This window comes from Hesperophylax consimilis, chromosome 18, assembly GCF_061612785.1.
Source record: "Hesperophylax consimilis isolate HC1 chromosome 18, BYU_Hcon_1.0, whole genome shotgun sequence".
Classification (NCBI taxonomy): domain Eukaryota; kingdom Metazoa; phylum Arthropoda; class Insecta; order Trichoptera; family Limnephilidae; genus Hesperophylax; species Hesperophylax consimilis.
This window is the reverse complement of record NC_142853.1, coordinates 424,811-451,593: the sequence shown is the minus strand read 5'-3', so window position 1 is coordinate 451,593 and position 26,783 is coordinate 424,811. Positions and strand designations below refer to the sequence as shown.

The following is a 26,783-nucleotide window of genomic DNA, read 5'->3' as shown; positions in this document are numbered from 1 at the left end:
CTTGTAAAAATAGTAATAGACAGAGACATCAATGGATATACAGAAGACAAATCTTCTCCACCGGACTCCGAGCCTCGCGATGACTGTGAGCCTGATAGCGGGGTTGTCAAAAGTTTTGTAAAAGAGAATAATTTATTAACAAAGGGAATAAAAAGGTGTTCTGAATTTGTGGAGTACATAAAAGAACAATCTGAATCAATGAGGAAAAGAAAAGTGTTTGAAGCTAGTGAATCTGATCAAAGCCGCAATTTGCACAATCATGGAAACATTTCGCTGCTCAATATTTCTGAGAGGCAGTCAGAAGACGTGAAGAACACTGCGAATATTCTAAATTATTACTCAGAATGCCAAGCTGAAAATGAGAACATTCTGGAATCGGTAAAGCATGATTTATTAACTAATAAATTCTTAACTTAATTAAACTATACATTCTATCTAACAAATGTCAAAGTAATACATAGTGATAATCACCATATCAAATATATTAGAAACACCGCCTTTTACTGCGACCGGAATTTGAACTAGGGTTCTTGCGCTATTCAGATGCCTGAACTATGTATATCACCAAACAACAAGCAATGATTTGATTACCATAAATAATGTTTCATTATTTAATATTAGCACTGTGCGTTTTTCAAATATTGCTTGGATCCTGAAAGCTTTTCAATTGACTTATAATTTACTGTTTATTTAAAAGCATTTAGTGAATGAATTTTTTTAAAGGTAAAACATTTATACATGAATGAAAATGGAGATGCAGACATCTGTACAGACTTGAAAGGAAACGATGATATTAATAATCTCTGCAGAGAGTTGGATTACGTGGCCATGCTGTCTCAAGTCCCCGCCAGTGGCTCTTTCTCCAACTTGCAGGTCGACTTCGACCAAGAAGTCTTTAACCTCACAAATGACAGCTTTGAAGACCCTGAAAACAACGAGGATGTTGACAAAAATGATTTATTGATTCATTCGGTGATCAATGGAGAAGTGTACCGCAGCCGAGGAAAGTCGTTTGACTATGTGTACGAGGGAGAGGAGGTGGATCTGACTGGGGATGGTGGACTCCTGGAGCTAGACTCGGAGCAGGAGCGCGCCATGAAGCGGGAGCTGAGCAGAAAGCAGGAGGTGCGCTGCCGGCTGTGCGGGCGACGCTGCCGCTCCCTCAACGCCCTCAACCATCACATGCTGGTGCACAGCGAGGACCGCCCCTACGAATGCGAGATCTGCCAAAAAGGTATTGATACTGCTGGTGCATTACTTTTTATAATCATTTATTTATTTACTTAATAAAGCAATTTGAAAATTAGTTTTTGTTCTCCAAATATTCGACAAAAACATAAAACTTAGTATATCTAGCAATTAAAGCAATCCATTTAAATTAGAAGTTGCACTCTTTGATAAATTGACACTTTAATGTAGGAATTCTTTTATTATAATCATTTATGTATAAATATGAAAGCGTTCAAAGAGCAGCCGACTCTTCGCCGCCACATGTGGACGCACATGGCCAAGCAGCACCAGTGCGACATCTGCCAGAAGTACTTTGTGGAGAAGAGTTCCCTGCGGCGACACATGAGCACCATCCACGCTGACTTCCGACCCGGCGCTCGGCTGCCTGTACCCGGCGCCCGCCAGCACTATGCTTGCCCCAAGTGCGCCAAGGTCTTCAAGTCCGTCACCAAGTACAACATGCATCTCCAGATGCACGGCAATCCCAACTATGAGTGCAGCGTGTGTGGGAAGGTGTACGCCGGCCGCTCGCACCTCAAGATCCACCAGCGCATCCACACGGGCGAGAAGCCCTTTCACTGCAACCTGTGCGACTCCAAGTTCGCCTTCAAGCACGTGCTCAAGTCCCACCAGGCGCGCATCCACCAGCGGGTCAACCGCTACAAGTGCAACCTATGCTCGCTAGCCTTTCTCAAGAAGGCTGACCTGTCCAGCCATGCAGCCTGCCACATGCACAGCCTGCGTCACAGGAAGCGTCCTCACTCGCGCAGGTGCGGCACTCTGGACATGAAGAGGATACTGCAGAAGAGCATGGTGAAGATGAATGTGTCGGAGAAGAACCCGGACTACGCGCTGTTTGGTCAGCTCATTGGAATCACTCCGCAGTGGGAGGGCGCCGAGGGGGATGTGAATGAGATAGACTTGCTGGAGCGAGACATTCTCCTAGAGTCGGGGGAGCAGACCATCAAGATAGAGCCTGACAAGTACTTCTCCTCACTGATTGACCAAGAAAAGAAAGAGAAGGTTGGTTCATTATTACACTTATTTATTTTGTGCAATATTGTTTTAGAATTCTTAGGAATATTTAAAATTAATTAGCTGCATGAACACAACATACATCATCAAAGTTAAATGATCTGAGAAATAACAGTTTGCTTTGCATGGTTTACATATTACCAGGTACTATTAAAGGTTTTCAACGGGCTAACTTCTTTTTCAGAGCACATTTTTATATTCACCAGCAGTCGGCCCTTCTAAACAATTTTTCGGATTCGAATAAAAAGTTGAAAATGAACTATTATAAATTAACTGAATTAACGGATCTTCATAAAAACAGAACTCTAGTTACAGACTTTAAAAAACTATTATGTTGTGTGAGTCTTCAGGAAGTGCTAAGGAAGTTTTTTATTCAAAATTTCAGAAATGCCATAAATGCAAGAAAGAGTTTGAAAGAATGGGTGACCTAAAGCGCCACATAATCTCGCACATCGTTCAGGAGATGACCAGCGCGGCCAAGGACAGCAGTGGCGCGGCGCCATGCTACGAGTGCAGTATCTGCGGGCTAGGCAGCTTCCGCCAGGTGGACAAGTTCAAGGCGCACCTGCGGGAGCATGCCAAGCTCACTCTGTACAAGTGCAAGTTCTGCCACCGTGCCTTCGGGGATTCTAGCAACTACTCCAAGCATAAGAAAGTTCACGGGAATAAGTTCCTCCAGTGCGATCTCTGTCGCCGTAAGTTCAACACCAAGCGTATGCTCATCTCGCACATGGAGTACCACCGCGGCCACCCACCGACGCGTTGCGCATACTGCGACAAGCAGTTTTATTTCCAGTCTAGTTTCCGCAAGCACGTGAAGATCTCGCACCAGGGGAAAGCGAATGTGACGTATCGCTGCGAGTTCTGCGGGGGGCGCTTTGGGTCGGTGAAGCTGAAGTGGGAACATCAGTGGGAGGCGCACGGGGTGCGCAAGGTGCGAGCTGACTGTGGGCTGTGCGGTGCGCGCTTCCGCAAGGTGTCACTGCTGCGTGCGCACTCTCTGCGTGAGCACGGTGCCTCCCCCCTCGCCCTGCAGGTCCCCCCTTGCTCCCTGCTCACCCAGAGCGATACCTCCGAACTGCTCATCTGTGTCAATGAAGGTCAACTTTAGTTTTTCTTGTATTTCTAATAATATGTACATACATATCGACACTAAATTAAAGTGTTACTTACAGGGTATAAAATGATACAATTATGCTTGTTGTTGATGTTTTCTTTTCTATTCATAGTCAGATCTGTGGTCTGAGGTTAAAAAATTACTTTTCTCATGAGAACAGTTTGATAGTTTCATTATCCACGTAAATTCAAAAATAATAAGTTTCACTTGTTTATTCGGTTTTGTGGACCATTTATTCAATAAATAGAGTTATTATAGATATGTTATACAGAAAAGGACACAAAACTTACTACGAATTGACAGCATCTACTTGATTAGAAGAGGCGAGAACTGAAGCATGAAGAAAGTTATTTTTTCTAATATAATAAATCTTGAACAATAAGACGTTTTATATAGGTAGGTACATAGATGGCGTTGTACTTATTACTTACAGGGGTAGAATAAAGAAGAACACAAGAAACGCTTTGTGGACGTGCTTTGCAATCCAAATATTTAATACAAAATTGTTTCACCGTGATTACGAAATTCAAATGGGAAGGAGATCTACGATATCAGGCGAATGTAAGTGAGACAAAGCGCGTGCTAAATGGATTGATGGAACATTTGTTTCCATTCAAATTATATATGGAAGGGACTAGTTTTCTTCTTTATTTTATGCCTATGGGTAATATGTAATTCAATAAATGCATACATACTCTATTATGCTTTATATATCTCTCTATTTTCCAATGTGTCAAAATAATAAAACTTATGTTGGTACAATAATCATACACAATACAGTAAGTAGGTCCTAAAACAGTTGCAGTAAAATATACCTAGTCTTTACAACTCGTTTTGTCCAGCAAAAAGTGATCATGTGTTATACACGAGTCGTGGAGTTAAAGAGTAGCTAAATATCAAAAGAATTACGTATTATTATTTATATATTTGACATAACATGTATATTATTTTTACATTAAAACTATTCCAAACATCTTATTGCGACTACATAATATCTCCAGATCTCAAAAAAATTCAGATCGAGTTTTGCAACTCCACGACTCAGATGTAAACTGATAAAAAGTGATAAAATCACAGGAAAATTGATCTCTGATCATGTGAAGTGTACCAGGAGTGTTAAGGCGATGCCATACGTAGTAATGCAAAATCATGTGTTTTTGGTTTGAAAATTTGGTCGCCTTGAAATGTTTCAGATGCTTTAATTAAATACTTCGAGTAGAATACATCTTGGCCTTTGAAATAGGGCTATGGGCTTATAAAAATAAGCCCAGAAAAAAATAGTGTAAAGGCCTATGAAAACTGCTTTGAAGTTCAAAATCTCCTTCTTACGAACCCATTTTCGGTTATGATTTTATTGTATATTGTGGAAAATTATGTTATTTATAAAATGATCTAAAAAAAATTAAATATTTATGCCTGAACATCCACAAAATAAAATAAAAGGCACTTTTTGGCCATGTTTTTTTCTTGCATAAATCAAAACAGGCGGGTGGTGTTAAGCTGGAATTTAAACCTTATCGCCATCTACGTAAGGGTTGTTAATGATAGCGGCTCAATTTAAAATATTACATGACGTAGTGCATCGCCTTAATGACTTCATCTTGAAGGTTCTTATTGTATAGAAAATAATAAAATTAATACATTCCTTCCATAAGTTTATATGATAATTTATTTTTACTTGTTAAGTATATTTTCTAGCTATTGTAGGAGACTGTGTAATATAAAAAAATGTATTCTTCTTTAGAAACAAAACTTTTATTTTTTATTAATTTTATCACAGTTGATTTAAACCACAAACTATTTGGTTTTTAGTGAACAATTCATATGATTTTAAATACTCTCCTTAACAAGTGAAGTATAAAACTATCCACTTTAATTCCCATCTTAAATATGTATTTACAATCTATATTTTCATAGTTAGCAAAACAATCATAGTGTGGCATTATAAGTACTACAATAATACTTTATACCTAGTTTTATAACAATATTTTAAAATATCTTTGATCTCAACTGGGTTTTGCTTTAACAAAAACTTCATTATTTTATCAAACTTGAGACAAATGATGATTAGGCATTTGAACATGGTATTTTATTTAGCCATTGACAAAGTAAAACCCAGTTGGCATCAGCGGTGGCGTAAAGCATTATTACTGCAATTTAATTAAATTTAAATTATTTAAAATTTGTTAATATAACTCCTTGATACCAGCACAAATACCTGCATACCCACCTTACTAACTTACTAATCTTACCTATATACCTTAATAATTACATTGGGAAGATAAAATAATTAGTGTTAATTTATATATAAATTAATGTCGGTAAAATAATATTACCAATGACTACCTTGCCGTGTTAATGCATACCAACCCAAGTCAAAGACTTATGAGGTCCTTGCCGTGTTAATGTATACCAACCCAAGTCAAAGACTTATGAGGTCCTTGCCGTGTTAATGTATACCAACCCAAGTCAAAGACTTATGAGGTCCTTGCCGTGTTAATGTATACCAACCCAAGTCAAAGACTTATGAGGTCCTTGCCGTGTTAATGTATACCAACCCAAGTCAAAGACTTATGAGGTCCTTGCCGTGTTAATGTATACCAACCCAAGTCAAAGACTTAGGAGGTAGACTGTTGGGCGGTCTTTTTTATACAAATTGTATATTTGGGTTTGAGGCCAAAACATCCAATCAAACTGAATTATATTTTTTAAAATCAAAAGGTATAGAAAATCTCTAGTATATGTCAATAATAATAAATACAATACAAATATGTGTTTTAAATTATGATATTCAGGGTGTCTGGGGTAAAGTGCATTAACTTCGGGAGGTGATTCTTACTTGATAGCACAAATTAAAAAGATATATAATTTCAACATTTAAAGTTAGTTTTCAGGTAAAAAAGTTGAATTGTTTGTATCGAGAAAATAATATTCTTCTATGAAAACATATTTTTTATGGGAAAAAGACAACGGAATTTCGAAAAACATTATTCATCTTTTTTACTTTTACCATCATTTAACCCCGGACACGCTGTATAGGACTATATAAAGAATTCACTTTTGCATAATTTTAGAGGTATTTGTTTGTTAGTAAATTGTAATTATTAAAAAAATAAATGCTAATATGATGAAAACTAAAATAAAACATTGTCAAAAGGGCGTTTTTAAAATTTGTGTTCTAACGTTAACCGGTTATATGAATTTTAAATTTGCACCCATAATAATGCTTTATATTTTATATTTCTTTTGTAAACAAAGCAAATTTAATTTAATTTATTATTAACATATTGTCTCATAAATAATTGGCAAAATTGCCTCAAAAAAATGAAAGATTATATTTCACAATTAAAAATACAAATACAAAAAATGTAGCTTAGATCCCACCTAGATATTAGCTATATCTTTTGATTAAAAAAAATATTTTTCAGTTTAGTAAAATATTTTGGACTTGTCCAAATTGAAGTTTTGCATGAAAAAGGCCGAGCAGCCATTTCTCTTAAGAATAAAAAAATTTCTGTAATTCCAGAGATCTTTTTTTTTCAACAACGGTAAATATTATAACTTTTTGTTGGTGTAAATAAATTGTATAATGAATAGTTTGCTTCCATGGAATTTAAAATATACTCCATACTATTTATTATTATCCTAGTTATTGCTCGAATATTTTTCAATATTCCTGTAAATAATCACTAAATAACATTACATAAATTTTAAAGTTTTGTTGGTATGCATTCACACTGCGGTATTATTATAAGAAAATAAATTAACCTATGTAAGAGGCCTCTAATATTTTAAATATAAATTTAAGTTAATTGAGTAATGCATACTTGTGTAGGCAAAGTACCTACCTTTATCATAAAAAAACCTAAACTTTATGGGAAGCTTGAAGCTTTACAAGACTGATAAACGTTCGAAAATTATTGTATGAAGGGAGTTTTATATATTTTATGTTTAGTGAAGTTTCAAAAAATGATTTATATTTTGAAAATCGTTCACATAATAACTAGATATGATTTTGTTTTTTACCTTTCCATTATAAAACTATGTATGGACCACCTTTGAATAGAATAAAACATTATTAGTAATATTTATCAAAAATGTATGACTTACTATTTTTGTTTAAACATTGTATTTTCTTGTAGGTACTTATGTGTACGTGCTGCCTATAATATATTATATAGACATTATTCCGTCGATGGACGCACCTAGCTTACTTTATTCAATGTTTCATCATATTATTTATATTTATTTAGAATTAACGGCACAAGTGCCATTATACGGTTACAATGTATTATGGAAATACATACATGATAGTTATTGACAGTCGTAGTACAAATATAGAAAGAAGAAAGAAAAGAAAAACTATGAGATTATATAAATAAACAAGATAAAAGAATATACACGAGTACAAAATTAATGAAAGAAATTATGAAAAACAAAAAACCTGTTATGCAGTGACCTTGTTAATATGTTACACTGCTGATATGTTTAGTTAGTACAGCTTCATACTTCAATAGAGGCATATTAAAAACATCAGCTAACATAGCATGAGATTTACCAGTGGTATATAATGTATTTATAATAGAATTGTAGCATGAGACAGATGTGCAATTGTCACAATAAAACAAACTAGGGAATTTCGATCTAATAATAGGAACATGAAAGTGAATCAACATTATTATATCAGGGCTATCCAATTAACACATTACATATTACACAAAGTTAATACAGGGAGAACTGTTTGAGAGATGCTATGACAAGAATAGGGCACCAAAACAATAGAGATAATGTCAAGTCAAGACAGGAACAAGTTCATGCAAAACCTACTTCATCTAGGAGGTTTTGGTTCATGACATCTGCCATATCAATACAAAATATTACTTTCATAATGACTGACAGATCATTTAGGCTTACACCAAATAATTCAAGGTCTTGACTTGAGTCTGGCCATTCTAGACATTGGTGAATGGTATCCATAATTTGTGGAGTGTTGATTGAGGAAGAGAAAATCATTATTTCTGAGTATACAGGAAAGGATATTGGAAGGGATGAGTTGCAACAAAGTAAGTGAGTCAATCATACTCACGAAAAGACAGCTTGTAATCTAAAGTGACACCAAGGTCCTTAATAGACTGAACAGTAGATAAACAAAGATACTTTAGTTTATAATAAAAAATAATTGGTTTCTTCGCTCGATTAAATGACATCATTTTACTTTTGTCAACATTTAATTCCAATTGTTGCTTTTGCACCAATCATTAAATGAGTTAATATATAATTGAAAAGGAAAACAATCTTCATAGAATTTAAGTAATTTGTCATCTGTGAAAAGCCAAAACAGCATATGAGAAAAAATAGCAATAATATTAATAAATAAGTTAAAAAGAAGCGGAGCCTGATGAGCCCCAGAGCCCCTTGTTACGTAATATTAAGATTGAAAGTTTTTTTAAGTTCAAATCTTTGTTTCCTTTCTTTCAAGTAAGAATTCAAGAAGGGTAATAATGAATTTCTTATACCGATGGCATGTAGTTTGGCCATAAGTATTGAGTGGTTAACTTTATCAAAGGGTTTAGGAACGTCCGTGTAAAGAACATCTACCTGGGAGTTATCTTCAAGAGCTTTGACAATGGTATTATTAAAGGAAAGTAAATTAGTTGTGGTAGATTTAGCAGATCTAAATCGATGCAGTTCCTTAATCAGAACATTTTTGAAAACAGGAGTGATTTTATTTGTAACGATAGACTCTAAAATTTTGGGAATATGAGATATAATCGATATCGGTCTGTATTTTCCAAAGATATTAGAATATGAGTATTGTATTCTAATATCTTTGGTAGTTTCCAACGTTTGACTTGTTATAAGAAATTTTCCAAGAATAAGGAAATATGCCAGACGAAAGAGATAAGTTATATAACAAACAGATTGAACTTAGAAATAATAAATTTACATTCTTTCAATAATATTTCAGATATACCATCAGGACCAGTGCTTGTTTTGCTGGGGAGATTCTTTAAGGAATTGAAGACATCTACAGGTTTGATTTGGCAATTATTTAAGTATTAACATAGTTGAGTGGAGGAATGGTGCACGGGGTATCAGAATAGACGGAGGAGAAGTGTTTAGCAAAAAGGTTACCAATGTCAAGATCGTTGGTAGCATGATTTTCATTAAAGAACAAACTAGAATGGAGATCATTATCAATACGTACGGTAAAAAAAACACAAGCATAATCGAATGCAACGTTGTGTCAAAATTTTAAAGCAATCGGTCAAGAACTTTCGGAGATTTAAGATTTTGAACAAACATTTACATTTTTATTTATATAGATGGAAGATAGATGAATTATAAATAAGGTCAATTTCATAAGGTGATATCACGAGCTGATAGGTTGGATTTATTTATATAGATGGAAGATAGATGAATTATAAATAAGGTCAATTTCATAAGGTGATATCACGAGCTGATAGGGTGGATTTATTTATATAGATGGAAGATAGATGAATTATAAATAAGGTCAATTTCATAAGGTGATATCACGAGCTGATAGGGTGGATTTATTTATATAGATGGAAGATAGATGAATTATAAATAAGGTCAATTTCATAAGGTGATATCACGAGCTGATAGGGTGGATTTATTTATATAGATGGAAGATAGATGAATTATAAATAAGGTCAATTTCATAAGGTGATATCACGAGCTGATAGGGTGGATTTATTTATATAGATGGAAGATAGATGAATTATAAATAAGGTCAATTTCATAAGGTGATATCACGAGCTGATAGGGTGGATTTATTTATATAGATGGAAGATAGATGAATTATAAATAAGGTCAATTTCATAAGGTGATATCACGAGCTGATAGGGTGGATTTATTTATATAGATGGAAGATAGATGAATTATAAATAAGGTCAATTTCATAAGGTGATATCACGAGCTGATAGGGTGGATTTATTTATATAGATGGAAGATAGATGAATTATAAATAAGGTCAATTTCATAAGGTGATATCACGAGCTGATAGGGTGGATTTATTTATATAGATGGAAGATAGATGAATTATAAATAAGGTCAATTTCATAAGGTGATATCACGAGCTGATAGGTTGGATTTATTTATATAGATGGAAGATAGATGAATTATAAATAAGGTCAATTTCATAAGGTGATATCACGAGCTGATAGGGTGGATTTATTTATATAGATGGAAGATAGATGAATTATAAATAAGGTCAATTTCATAAGGTGATATCACGAGCTGATAGGGTGGATTTATTTATATAGATGGAAGATAGATGAATTATAAATAAGGTCAATTTCATAAGGTGATATCACGAGCTGATAGGGTGGATTTATTTATATAGATGGAAGATAGATGAATTATAAATAAGGTCAATTTCATAAGGTGATATCACGAGCTGATAGGGTGGATTTATTTATATAGATGGAAGATAGATGAATTATAAATAAGGTCAATTTCATAAGGTGATATCACGAGCTGATAGGGTGGATTTATTTATATAGATGGAAGATAGATGAATTATAAATAAGGTCAATTTCATAAGGTGATATCACGAGCTGATAGGGTGGATTTATTTATATAGATGGAAGATAGATGAATTATAAATAAGGTCAATTTCATAAGGTGATATCACGAGCTGATAGGGTGGATTTATTTATATAGATGGAAGATAGATGAATTATAAATAAGGTCAATTTCATAAGGTGATATCACGAGCTGATAGGGTGGATTTATTTATATAGATGGAAGATAGATGAATTATAAATAAGGTCAATTTCATAAGGTGATATCACGAGCTGATAGGGTGGATTTATTTATATAGATGGAAGATAGATGAATTATAAATAAGGTCAATTTCATAAGGTGATATCACGAGCTGATAGGGTGGATTTATTTATATAGATGGAAGATAGATGAATTATAAATAAGGTCAATTTCATAAGGTGATATCACGAGCTGATAGGGTGGATTTATTTATATAGATGGAAGATAGATGAATTATAAATAAGGTCAATTTCATAAGGTGATATCACGAGCTGATAGGGTGGATTTATTTATATAGATGGAAGATAGATGAATTATAAATAAGGTCAATTTCATAAGGTGATATCACGAGCTGATAGGGTGGATTTATTTTATTTTTAAATGAGTAGGTACTTTTTTGCAGCATTTCCGTACTCAGCAGAGAAATCTATTAGCATGCAAGTGGCTCATTTGTTATATTTTGCTGTTAAGGCGATGCACTACGTCGTGTAATATTTTAAATTGAGCCGCTATCAATAACAACCCTTACATAGATGGCGATAAGATTTAAATTCCCGCTTAACACCATCCGCCTGTTTTGATTTATGCAAGAAAAAAACATGGCCAAAAAGTGCCTTTTATTTTATTTTGTGGATGTTCAGGCATAAATTTTTTTTTTCGATCATTTTATAAATAACTTAATTTTCCACATTATACAATAAAATCATCGAAAATGGGTTCGTAAGTAGGAGATTTTGAACTTTAAAGCAGTTTTCATGGGCCTTTACATTATTTTTTTCTGGGCTTATAAAAAGACTTATCTAAAAAATACTCGATTATTTCAAAGGCCAAGATGTATACTACTCGCAGTATTTAATTAAAGCATCTGAAACATTTCTAGGCGACCAAATTTTCAAACCAAAAACACATGATTTTGCATTACTACGTATGGCATCGCCTTATTTTTTTTAAATACGCTTTTCGCAAAGTATTGCTATACAATATTAAGACAAATAATATGTTTTCGGCCGTAGGTACATACGCAATATGAATACGAATAAACAGTTTTGTCAAAAATCTCAATTCTTTCTAGAAAGGCATACAAATATAATATTGTATCGGTGATTGAATCCAATATTGTATTTGTGTGCCTGCCTTGAAAGAATTGAGTTTTTATATGTACAAAACTATTTGTTCATGTTGATATTGCGTATATACGGGCGCAAACAAATAATTCTTCTATTATAATAGATATTAGTACTTGTAAATTCGTTTTCTGATGCAACACAAACTCTCCATCCTGAAATAGAAACAGATTTTTCTGTCTGTAATTTCTAGATTAATATAACCATTTTTTAACTCAATGTAAACTCATTAGGTATGTAATTTTCGTACACTTTGGAATAATAAAACAAGACGCCATAATACTAATCATTATTGTTTCATATTTTCAATCAAATCCACATCAATATATCCATAATATTTTTATACGATTATCAATGTATTAAAACTTTCAACGTTATAATACAACAATAAAATCTAATGCATGCCTACGATGTTCCTGTCACTGAGACATCCGTTATAAACCAATGACGGTTAAAAGCTATTCATCAAGACAAGTAAGTTATACATTCTCCGTTTACTTGAAAAGGTATCAACGAATTTAATTGCTCTACTCATGACGTCATCAAAGACCAAATTTATGGAAAAAATATATGTTGAATGATTCTTTTAGTTTTTTTTTATGAATACCACTCAAGGGCCCGAACTGCTTGGAGCCAGTAGGACCATGGAATCCCCAATTGGAGTACCTACCTATGACGTGAGGCTGAAAGGCGCGCGCGTGTGTGTGTGCGTATGTGTGTGTGTGTGTGTGTGTGTGTAGAGGGGGAGGGGGGATTCAGATCTTGTCTAAACCATTTATAGCAACTTTTAGTTTCGTTTTTGAATATTTCTGCGAGTAAATAGCGTACAATAGTTTAGTGTAATGGCTTGTGATAATAATATATAATAATAACTTGTTGCACTCGAATTGAACGCGAAACTTGACCATTGGCAAATAGGCGTGGGCGCCGCACGCGAATCGGTGGACAAGTATGGCGAAGTTTCAGCTACAATACATAATACTCAGGCCTGGACTTAGAAGCCTAGGGGCCCCATGCACTTAAAGAGTCGCCCCTCCTAGGGGAAGGGAGGGAAGGTTTAATTGAAGAAAATAATTGATCGGACAGCAAAATATCAACTGGAATATTTCAACGGAAATGGAATCCTTATTATATTTATCCTTAATGTGTACCATTTTGGCACCCAGCCTCCTCCGAAGTTGGGAATCTCGAAAAAATTGACAAATTTTTTTGCAAGTCCTGTGTCCTCAATGTGTACCATTTTGGCATCTAGCCGGGGGCCCTCCGAAGTAGGGACACTAGGAAATATGAATATATAAAATATATCTTTTCAATGCATGTGTATCATTTTGGCACTCAGCCAAGGCCAAGGGAGACCTAGGAAATATTTGTCGGGCTCTAGCGGAACTTCGGACCTGATAATATTTTGTTTTCTCCACCAAGGTTCAACTTTACATTCGATTAATAACTTCGACCAGTTAATAAAACGTATTTTTGCATCGCCCACTATGTGCTAGTTTTGAGGACGTAATATAGAATTATACTAGTAGTTTAGTTATTAACCGGTTTCGTCCGAGTTTCAACACCACGGTAAGTATAGTTTTACTGAAAGATTCTTTAGAATTGAATTTTTTTTAGAACACTGGTTAACCTATTTTACTATGATGACTGTCACACGTCAACCTATTTTATTATGGTGATTGTCACACGTCAACCTATCTTCACATTTCTCACATGAGGGATCATGTGAGAAATGTGAAGATTCTCAAAATATTCAAGTCTCATGTAAGGGTAGTGAGTAAGATTAAGAAAGGGACGATTATATGGTTTGGGTACAATTAGTTTAAACTAATTAACAATTAGTTAAATAAAAATAGAGTAAATTAAAAGCTAACGAAGATCTAACTACATTTAATATTAATTTGATAATTATTAATTATTACGGTGCGCATGATTACCTACGCATATTATGTCGGTATAGGCACGTAAATATATAGTGGATATTATTCGGTCTAGGATTGTGACGTTTTAATTGTAACAATCTAGTTGTACCGGCCTACGGTAATTCAAGAACACTTCCACTTTGAAGGCTTCATAAATATACCTAATCATAGAGCAGAGATTCCCAACTTGGGAATATCTAGATTGTCTCGCTAAAGGTAAACAATACGACCTACCTGTCTACGAGTACCTACTTGCGAGTGAACTACCTTCTCGCGACGTCTAGAGCTACTTACGACAATAAGTTGCGAGTTGGTCTAGCACATTACGCGAACTCAATAGAAGGTTCTAGCTTGTTGCTTAGGAATAATTTCAGCGCCAACGAAAGTTCCAGTAGGACCCACACTGAGCTAGTTGTCTCCATTTTACCTGCGATCTCGCATACCTACTGATGCCATCGGCCGGTCTGTATAAATAGGCCCGACGCAGCGAACAGCAGTCAGTCAGTTACTAGTCAGCCGTCAATTAACAAGGGTCAACGAGTGATAACCCGCGCACCTCTACCCGCTCGTAGGACAATATACCCGGCTCTGCACGGATTCAACCATCGAATCCATCGGGATATCATCATAGCGCCTTGGCCCCGGCCACCGTCCCTGGCCAGCGCTACACCGGATCTCAGCTCCCTGGTTCCAGCGCATCTGACCAGCGCTACATCTGCGCACATAGACCACGCGGCATCCTCCCTGGTCTATGCACCTCCCGTACAACCGCCTACAAGGTCCACCGCACTTCCGGCTTTCCTGTCAGCATTGGAGTACCCGAAGACCCACGTTCTTCGCCAGTACCTGACCGTCAACGAGTCCGGTCACCAGCAGCGGCTTGACCCGCGCTTGGCCAGCACATCATCGCCTGCATCCGGAGTGTTCAACATCGGTCCTAAGTCATCTCTCATCACGGCCCTGACTCAATAAAACACTGTGACCTTCACGACCTCTTTCATTCCGTGCCTCCACACCAGATCCCCAAACTCTAGATTGAGATTTTTTAAGTTTGTATACTGTCAAAAAATTGCCACAAAATTTGGCAGTATTTATTACATGTGGAATTATAATTTTACTAAATTGACAAAACATAGAGAAACATTGAATAGAATTCATAAAATTGGTAGTCAAATGCACAGGTACTAGTCTCATAAATTCTTCCACTGCGTTACATACTAGTTTGTCTTCATTTAATAGTAAAATGAAGAGATATTATTTATGGGATAATAAAGTCAAGTGCTTGACTGTTTCGGTAAAGAGCGAGACAGATAAAAGCCCATGTTTTAGTTGAATCTCTCGCTCAAATCTCATCTCGCAAATAGTAACCACGTATCCGTAATCGTTGTACTAGTTTAACAATAAACAAAGTAATCAATTTCGGAGTATAATTTTAATAATCCTGAAACATACAATAAGAGTGGTACAGCCTACAAAATCAGATAATAACAGCATTAAAAGATTAATTACACTGGTCGACATTTATTTTTTTAAGTGCTGTCCCTTAAGCATAACTAATTTTTTATATGTATTTAGTATCCATAAACACGAAATGAAACAATTTTTTTTTTTAATAGGTCAGGTTTTTTTATTATTTAACAAAGTTTTTTTACATAATTCTTCCATAGTATGACGGGTACTTACTTTAAAAAATTTCAAAACTAATTCAATTTATTTTTTTTTGCTCCTGATTTGCGCTTGTGAGTATCTTGAGAGTCTCTCTGCAGGGTCCAGCAATAGTCTGCTAGCATAGATGGACTCCACTTTCCTTGGTATCACTTTTCCATATCCGCAATGTCCTGGTGAAATTGTTCGCCGTGCTCGTCACTGACATCTCCCATATTTTCGGGGAAAAAATTCAAATGAGAGTGAAGGAAGTGTATTTTTAGTGACATGTTACATACCATATTTTTTATATACTATGAGCATTTCAGACACAATGCTGATATAGTCTTCACTTTTATGACTTCCAATAAAGTTCTCGACAACATTCTTGAAGGCTGACCAAGCGGCTAGCTCGACTGGTCTCAACACTGTTATAAAATTCGGATCAGTCAAGACCTCCCTTATTTGTGGTCCTACAAATATTCCTTCTTTAATTTTTGCGTCGCTGACCTTAGGAACCTTTTGCTTTAAGTAAATCATGCCATTTCCATCCTTAGAGAAGCCTTTTGAAAAAATTTCATCAAACCCAATTTAACGTGTAAGGGTGTAGGTAAGATATCTTTAGATTTTACTAAGGGAGCATGTTGAACATTCTTCGTGCCAGGTTTAAGGTGCTTTCTAGTAGACCAGTCCTTCTTGGCATAATGGTTTTTCCTATCTCTGCTGTCCCACTTGCACAGAAAACAACAATACTTTGTGTATCCCGCTTTCAGTCCTAGTAGGAGCCCTATTATTTTTAGATCACCACATATTTTCCATTCGTATTTTACAAATTTATTTTTTGTTAACAGCAGCTTCATGTTGTCATAGTTCTCTTTCATGTTTGCAGCATGACCAAATGGAATGGATGGTCAAAAATCAAAAAATCAATGAAAACTCACAAATAAAAATGAATTAATACACATTTTAGTAAAACTTAAAACCCATAAAAACCTGACGTGATAAAAAAAAACTAATCACATATCTGAAATCAGCGTGAAATTTCCTGTCAGATTTGGCTACTTTCGTTAAAGGGACAAAAAATGTGTTGACCAGTGTTATTAATTTAGAAAATTAAACGTTTGTTCTAAGAATTCTCTTAATGTTGTAATTGAAAAGAAACAAAAAATACACAGTTATAAATATTAAGGTATATAGGCGTTGTGGAAAAATATACTTGAAAAGTGGGTAATGGGCCCAAAGAGGTTGGGAACCTCTGACATAAAGACTAGAGAATGAAGGATTCGTGGGCAGACAGCAGGCGGTGGGTACCCAGCCTTAGGCCAGCCAACTTGCTCGTCATTATTATTAAATGATATGTAAATATAAGCAAAGTTATCGTTAATTATTGCACTTAATTGCACTTCTTGAACACACCCAGCAGAGATTTACACACTTATATTTGCAGGAAACGGAGAAATGAACTAATGGAATAACTATTTTGTATCTAGCGTAGGTACATGCTGTACATACCCTAGGTAGGTACATATATTTTTATTTGTTGTGAAAAACAGTGAATCCATTTACTTTTCACAAAATATAACACACATACATTAATTCTTTACATTACATCAGTTGAGACGCGTCCTTGTGTTAAAAAATTGCAATCTTGAAGTTACTGAAGTTTATCTGAAAAAAAAAAACGATCTAATCTGTATTTCTCTAGTACACGTTGGCTACTTAGTTTCATCATGGGCCATGATGAAAGTTGGTTGAATATAGTCATTCTCCCAAAGGCATGTCTTTGGTAGGTCGGTCTTGACTTTATATTCTATTATCTTTGGTTTCACCACTTGGTAAAATTAAAAGCTCTTGCTGCCTAACTCTGGTGAAGTTAAAGGGGACATAAAGCTGTGATAATACTGATAATATACCAGCTACTCATTAATACAGCATTATTTGCGGGGCTTACAATATTAAGGTAATATGTAGGGTAAGTTTTGTCTGAAGGAGGGGGTCTTTTCATTTGAAACCAACGTTAAGTGGAACAAAGTTACTTATTTATCCATTTAAATCTAATAATAAAACAGTCGCATAATAAGAATTTGCTCGATATTCACTCAATTTATGACAATAATTACGCTTTGTAAGTTGTAGAACGTTTGCAAAATAATAATGTAGGTATGTTCATTTGAATTGGGGGTGGGGTACTTATGTAAATATATTCTTATGCACAGGGCCGGCCTTGAGCCAAACGGCACTTGGCGCGAGTTAAATTTTGGCGCCCCTTGTCAAAACCAGTAGACGCCCAGGTAGGTGATCACTATAATCAGCAATATTCTGATGATTATGTTTGTGTAGCGCCGTTTTCATGAGAAATAGTCTCAAGATCGATGCATTAGGACTATAAGGTGTTAGGTCTTATCAGCGCCTTGGAACTTCAGCGCCCGGAGCGGACTGCTCCAATTGCGCTCGCATACGGCCCTGCTTATGTAGAATGTCTAAAGGCAAGGGAGTCGGATAGTAAAAACAGTTTTACATAGTTATCTGAAATTAAAAATGTCCCTTTTTTGGTTTTTTCACTGTGATAACTATTTTCAGTTGGGGTCCTTCGAAGTATTATTTTTTTGTAGATTAAGTGTTATCGTGATTAATTTTTCGGTTACTATGCCGTTCTGCGCTTCCCTTTTCTTTAACTTTTCTGTGCTTTAACGTCTCTGACAGTGCGTACAGTGTTACTTACAGAAGCGCAAAAGGGCATAATAATATAAAAATGAATAACGATAAATGAAAAGTGATTAATGAAATCACAAAGTTTAAGGCGTTGGAAATTGAAAATCTACAAAACTCGCCGGTTATTCCACTATATAAAGTATTTGAATCAGGTTTGCTGGAGAATGAGAAGGAAGTACCTACTCAGGCGTCCAGGTAAGTATTTCAATTCCTTCGTATTTGGTAACCTTATTTAGTTCAACTTTTAAATTATGCTCCAGACAGTTAATACCTAAATGCATCTCATTTCAATATCCAACTCGTAACACAAGCGGGAAACTGGTGAATCTACATCACATTTGGAGTCGATTTCGTTTTATAACATTGTTGATTTGAGCTTTCGTTTTCTAATAATAGTCCGAAGTTAAAATTTTTTGGGTCAAATTAAAAATAATCCACCACTGGGGGTCGATATCAGCTGTTTAATGCGTGGTTTGTCTTTAAAAAAATATATTGAACCCTTTAGTTCCTGAAAAAGATTTTTTTGGTTCTCTGTGTGATGTAGATTCGCCAGTTTTCCGCATATACGAGTTTTAGGACACCGGTATATGTAACTCCGTTTGTGTTGACAATAAATTATTCATCGTTCTTAAAAATGAACCCTGGTTTTAAGTAAAATTATCCCAAATAAAATGATCACACAAAAAGTGATCGTAATCAAATTATCACATACAAAATGATACACAATGATGGTAATAAAATTATCTAATTAAATGATCTTAATCAAATGATCGTAATCAATTTACCGTAATTAAACGAACTACAAAAAATGAAATACAAAATTATCGTAATCAAATGAACGTAATCAAATGATCGTAATCAAATGAACGTAATCAAATGATCATAAACAAATGACCGTAATCAAATGATCGTAACTCTCAAATGATAGTAAGCAAAATGATCGTTAGCAAATAATAAGCAAAGTATTGTTAGCAAATAATAGCATCTGTGTGTCATGTTAAAAATTATATTATGTACATGTAATCATTTATTTTATAAGATAATATAAAGTTTAACGATCAATTGCGCTTACGATTTAATGATAATTACGATCTATTGTATGCGAACTTTTCGCTTACGATCATTTAATAACGTTAACACATTTAAGTATGTCGATCTACAGGTCGCCACCGACCCAGCGAGTGATTGGTGACCAGATAAGAGTGACAGTGGTTGTGTTGTGTTTGCAGTCTACCTGTAGCAGTGTTCGGTTGCAATTATTAGCAGCGCGCGGTGAACGGTGTAAAAGGTTGGCCAACTCAACTCGCAACGTTTATTTATTATAATGCGATGGCGCCCACACCGATTTAATAAACAGCCATTCAACCAGGAGGATACAGCTTGCAACTAGAATATATACAGTGAATTGAATGCTCGTAGAAATCGGGGACGCAGAGACGCGGTGACGCAAAACACGATCAACTTATTGTTGTATCAACTTATATACAACCAATCACTTGAGTCGGGGATGAATCCATGTAAGATGTAGAAGAGACGGGCTCAACTATATGTATACAATCAATTACTTGAGTCGGGGATGCATCCATGTAAGATGTAGAAGAGACGGGCTCAACTATATGTATACAATCAATTACTTGAGTCGGACATGCATTGAACTATATACAATCAATTACTTGAGTCGGGGATGCATCCATGTAAGATGTAGAAGAGACGGGCTCAACTATATGTATACAATCAATTACTTGAGTCGGACATGCATTGAACTATATACAATCAATTACTTGAGTCGGGGATGCATCCATGTAAGATGTAGAAGAGACGGGCTCAACTATATGTACACAATCAGTTACTTGAGTCGGACATGCATTGAACTATATACAATCAATTACTTGAGTCGGGGATGCATCCATGTAAGATGTAGAAGAGACGGGCTCAACTATATGTATACAATCAATTACTTGAGTCGGGGATGAATCCAGGTAAGATGTATAAGAGACGGGCTCAACTATATGTATACAATCAATTACTTGAGTCGGGGATGAATCCAGGTAAGATGTATAAGAGACGGGCTCAACTATATGTATACAATCAATTACTTGAGTCGGGGATGAATCCAGGTAAGATGTATAAGAGACGGGCTCAACTATATGTATACAATCAATTACTTGAGTCGGGGATGAATCCAGGTAAGATGTATAAGAGACGGGCTCAACTATATGTATACAATCAATTACTTGAGTCGGGGATGAATCCAGGTAAGATGTATAAGAGACGGGCTCAACTATATGTATACAATCAATTACTTGAGTCGGGGATGAATCCAGGTAAGATGTATAAGAGACGGGCTCAACTATATGTATACAATCAATTACTTGAGTCGGGGATGAATCCAGGTAAGATGTATAAGAGACGGGCTCAACTATATGTATACAATCAATTACTTGAGTCGGGGATGAATCCAGGTAAGATGTATAAGAGACGGGCTCAACTATATGTATACAATCAATTACTTGAGTCGGGGATGAATCCAGGTAAGATGTATAAGAGACGGGCTCAACTATATGTATACAATCAATTACTTGAGTCGGGGATGAATCCAGGTAAGATGTATAAGAGCTAAAATCTTATCTTGATTGCTTTTTGGGGTATTGTGCCATATGGTGACCGGATAAATCATCAAAATTATAATTCATCACATCTTTAAAGAGTTATATAAAGTCATGGAAAGTGATAAACAAAAACTTCATTAACTGGGTTAAGTAGGTTAGGTTAGGTTATTTTTTTTCATCGTTTTTAATGACTTTATATCACTTTTTAAAAGTGTGTTGAATAGTCAATGTGTTGAGTTAGCATGGAACCCTAATTCAGGGGGAATGTCCGGTAGCAAAAATAGTGAAATATACCGCGATCTATTTATCAGCTTCCAATCGTTTCCATTTCCCAAAGGTTCTTTCATTCATAAGATTGTTCATTGATGAATTAGTGTCGGCGCCGCTGTCACGTGGGAGGCGTGACGTCACCGGCCCGCTCTACTCCTACTTATAGTAGCATTATACTACAAAACTATATAATATAGTCAGTCTATAGTACCTGCCTTGTAGGTACTGCTTGCTTACAGCCTTCAGCCTCCTACGGCCCGTCTCACGGAGCCGAATGCGTGGCTTTTCCTTGTACGTACCATACGTACCATTGTGACCTGATTCGCCTTGACTTTACACTCAATCAACCAGAGAAGAATAGTGTATTTATTTTTGAAAATTATAACTTTTGACTAATTCGTGTATGGCAGTTTTTGGAAAATATCTCTTCAAAAGCTATTTAGAAAGTTGAAAATATCTTTTGAAAATTCACACAGCAACTCCATACAGGAGGTCTAAAGATTTACCTCAGGGTCTGTTCAGGGCCGGCCCTAAGCCAGGCGCTAGTAAAAACCTCAAGGGCGCATCATTAGTTGTTACACGGAGAAAAATAAAAATTGCTAATTTATTAACAATCTCTTAAAATTATTAGTAATTCCGGTTAAAAGTGGGATTGCAGGCCTTACGAATGACTTAACAGGTTCAAGTTAAAATTCACGCCGTAACAACAGTCACTTATGCAATCACTTATGGCATAATAGGATGGGGTGGTGCACCTGATACATTTATTAAGCCCCTACAAATAATTCAAAAACACATAATTAAAGTCATATATAACAAAAATAAAACATTCTCGACCGACCTATTATACAAAGAATCTAAATTATTTAACATTCGTAAATTATTTATATTACAAACTATGAAATATTTATTTAAAAACAAAAATAAATGAAAACAGAATGAGCAAAAGAACAAATAATATATTTTACACCCCCCAAACAAATACTAAATTAATGCAGACACATAGCAGTTTCATTGGTCTTCGTACATTTAACCTTCTACCACTACAAACTCAAATGATAAATAAAACAATAGAATATGGTAAGGAGGTAAAATTATGGCTGAATGACGCAGATATTGAAACGCTTTTTATATAAATTTATTGATCCTTTCTACAACTCACTTGCTGAAACTTTATAAACTATTGTACATAACGTTTTTTCTTTACTTTTATAATAACTATAAACAAACAAAAAAAAACTTTTTCTACTTATATATATTATACTTAGGTAATTGAAATATAGTAATGGTTTTATATTACCCACACTCAGGCAGTGCCTTAGTGGGTTTTCATTTCTTGTGTATACAATTTGATAATATATTTTATGTTATTATTTACTGTCTATTAATATGTATAATATATGTAAAGAAATGAAAATAAATAAAGTAAAAAAAAAAAAAAAAATTAAAAATAATATGTCCGAAATGATTTAATACAATAAGTCAATATAAAATTGATAAAGTTTCCTGCAGCATCCATACTACACACAAACGATACTTTCAAGGTGCTTAGTATTTTTAGAGTAGAAAGAAAGTTAAAAAATAATACTACAAAAACTTTCCCAACTGCACGGAGAAAAATGAGTATTGCTGATTTATTAAAAATCTCTTAAAATTATATTGGTAATCCGGTTAAAAACGGGACTGCAGGCCGTTTCCTGATAAAATTTTAGCAAATTGTAATAATATCGGAACATATGTGGTCATATATCTGCATTTATCTTAACTATAAATATAATGATGAAATGCCAAAATGTTAGGATTTTTATGAACACGTTTTCCCACATCGTGATAGTATTTTACTAAAAGTTTATCAGGAAAACTATCAATTCATTCGGTAAGGGCTTGCAATCCCGTTTTTAACCTGATTACGCGTAATTTGAAGAGTTTCTTAATAAATTAGTAATATTTTTTTTAGTAAATTTTCTCAGTATGTAAAAAAAAGTTTTATATCATAATTTTTCTGAAATAATAATAAGGTAGTTTTATAATATATTCAAGTCTTATTTATAGCCAATCATATGACTTTCTGAAGAGATGTATTTTGATAAATAATAATATGACATAATATAAACATCGACTTACGTGTTGGCAATAAATCTCTCACCTCGTGGTTTTGGGCAACACAACAAATTGATACTTAGGCTCTGACCCTAGCTCCTAATAAATCAAATATTTTAATTGTCATATTTTTTGCTCATCAGTGTCGTACAAGAAACCCATGGGAAGAATTGATAATTTATTATCTATTTGCTATGCAAATTATGTCAAAGATATTTCGTCGCTGTTGTAATCAAAAGATATAAGATGTAAGTTTTCTCTAAAGTTTATTGTAGCCATTAATGATTAATTAAGAATTTCTAGAGAAAACGCGAAAGATACAAATGAATAATAATAATTCGTAGAAAAGTAGAATCATTCTTGAGTTTGATGGCGCCTTGAAGAATGTAGACTTTAGGAAATAACAAAAATTAATGAGTAATGAACATTTATGGGTTAACCTTTATTTTTTGTTTCAAAATGAGTGGATTTAACTGATTCATCTGAGATGAACGTGGGCGTATGTGTTTGCAAATAACACTATCAATATATTTGATATTCGTTGGCTTGCAACAGAAAATTGCTAAGTGTATTTTAGATCAAAATCAGTTGATGATGCATATTATGTGAGAAAACATAGCCTTGTACATGTTATGCATATTATTAGAAACTTTGATTATATAACTCCATCTTCTATGTACAATCTACATTGATCTACGTTAAAATCCATTCAGTGCTCTTGGCGTATTTTCGTTCTAAAAATTATTACATGTAATCACGAGCAAACATCAAGTGGAGGTACTTTTATTTTGTTTTTATACGAAACAGTCCCAACAACAGGCAGCCAGTGGGACTTTGGTACCACCGATGTGAGGAATGCTGTAAGGCTTGGAGTGCACGGAGAAAAATCAGTATTGCCGATTTTTTTTAATCCGGTTAAAAACGGCATCGCAGTCCGTTTTCTGGTAAGCTTTTAGTAAATTTCTAATACATCGGAACAAGTGTTCATGTACCTGCATTTGCCTTAATAATATATAATGACGGAATGCGAAAATATTAGGATTTTTATCAACACGAAATATATTTATAAATAGTTTTTCAGGAAAACTATCAATTCATTCGTTACGGGCATGTAATTCAGCTTTTAACCGGATCACGAATAATTTTGAGAGAATCTTAATAAATTAGCAATACTCATTTTTATTCAAAAAGGGGGTCAAGAATAGCATAGCTGGTTCAATTTGGTTACAAAACAAGGCAACAGCCATTTTAGCAACAACGTTTCGATTCTGAACGGTGGTCTTTCACCAGGGCGTAAATGGGACCTCCCTCGGTGGAACATTTGACACTACCGGAGGATTTTATAAATTTGGGAAAGTAAATACAAGAAGCGCATAATGGATGTTCATAATAGGCACATGTTTCTTATAAAAGACCGCTATAAAATTTTAAACGACTCAGCGACCGGTGGATTTTGTTGTGATACTCTCATTATAGCCCTGAGGAAATATTTCCATTCAAAATTGAAACATTGTATGAATTGGCTTTACACGTGTTTAGCTATAATATCTAGAAAGCAAATACTTACCTATCTTACTCTTCTCATCTTCTTCCCATTCTTATTGCATTAATTCACCTAGATCAACGATACTCAACCTGCGGCCCGCGGGCCGCATGCGGCCCGCCGAGCTATTTTGTGCGGCCCTCCATACATTTAATATCAGGAACATGATTTACAAAATCTGGCATTCTATATCACGTTAATTTGAGATTAATTGCGACTTTGACGTACAGACGTTGAAACTCGAAGAGGATAGTATAAGTATAATATACTATCTATATATTCTATAAGAGTGTTGCTACTACACACCATAACTGCACACGCTAGATCTATCTCTAAAAAACAAAAAATTGACAGACAAATATGCGCGCAAATAATTTTGCCCGTGGCAACACATAAAATTTTGACAGTTCTAAAGTTAAATGGTTACCAGTGTTACTACCAACGAAGAATATAATATGATATAATATTTTTCGCGGCCGGAAATTTTCGAAAATGGAATTCCGTAGCTACCCCCCCCCCCCCCATGGATTTCGAAAAATTGTTGTTGGGAATATATGATGTTTTTGGGGAATTATTATGTTTTACAGAAATTCTCTAACAACCCCCCCCCCCCATGGATTTCGAATAGTAAAAGGGGGATTCAAGCTCACACCGTTGGCAACACTGACCAGTATAGTGTTGCGGCCCGCGTAGCTTTACAAACATATGAATGTGGCCCGCAGAAGAAAAAGGTTGAGTATCACTGACCTAGATCCATAACTGCCGTTAATGGATTTTAGTGATTTGACTTGAATTATTGCGCTGATGGTTGATCCGAAAAGGGATCGATCTCTGAACCTTTGGCTGTAGCGAGCGGCTACCCACTCTGCCCGAGCCAATCAACCTACCTGTCCTTCGGCTGATTTGTAGTTTAGCCTCTGTGCCAACTGAATTGGTGGCAATCCTCCCACGCGAGGATACACCGCCTCACTCCGGGGTGTGGGAGGGACCTTGGACAGTATCATCTAATTAGGTACTTCCTTTACCAGAATATGTCATTGCAACTTGTTTGTCTGAAGGTGCGTGTTCATGTTTCGAGCGTTCAATCATACATTATACAGTTGATGACTTCTAAAACCTGCACTCAGCAAAATTTTATTACTAATGAATGCATATAAGCATATAAAGTACATCTCGCAGTAGCTGATTTAACATTTATACCTGGAATTTTAAAAAATAACATCGACTGTACCGACTGTCCCTAATTAATTTTAATGTACATTTGAGACGTACGCGACTTACAGTGCTATTCCCCAAGCATAATTACAAAACAAATGCAGCATCTAATTCGCCAATTAACCGTGCTATTCGTACAATCAATAATATCTGTCTAAACTCTAACATTGACATTTTTCTGATACACTGCCAAAATTTATAAGGAGCACCATGTCAATGATATAAACTGTTAAATGCGTAAACATATACCCAAATACTCTACGTTACTAATTATTTATAACGATTTTATTAGTTTATAAGATGACACTAATTGATTTTCCACACGAAATATTTTGTATTATTGGACACACGATGGAAAATGTGAAATAAACAACATGGAGTCTTAACCTTTTAAAAACAATTAAATGCATATTTCAGTGCTACTCGTACGTAGCTAAGTTGATTCCAGACAGAAAAATCCGTGCTAATTTTATG

General features: G+C 35.0%; 1 protein-coding gene across 1 annotated transcript; it reads left to right on the top strand.

Annotated features, from left to right (window-relative positions):
- Positions 1-738: 738 nt before the first annotated feature.
- LOC149415204 (zinc finger Y-chromosomal protein-like) lies at positions 739-3,555 on the top strand. The gene is made up of 3 exons (XM_089642827.1): positions 739-1,234; positions 1,460-2,253; positions 2,651-3,555. Exons 1-3 carry the CDS (start codon positions 739-741, stop codon positions 3,374-3,376), a joined length of 2,016 nt encoding a protein of 671 aa, XP_089498953.1. The 3' UTR covers positions 3,377-3,555.
- The last annotated feature ends 23,228 nt before the right edge of the window (positions 3,556-26,783 follow it).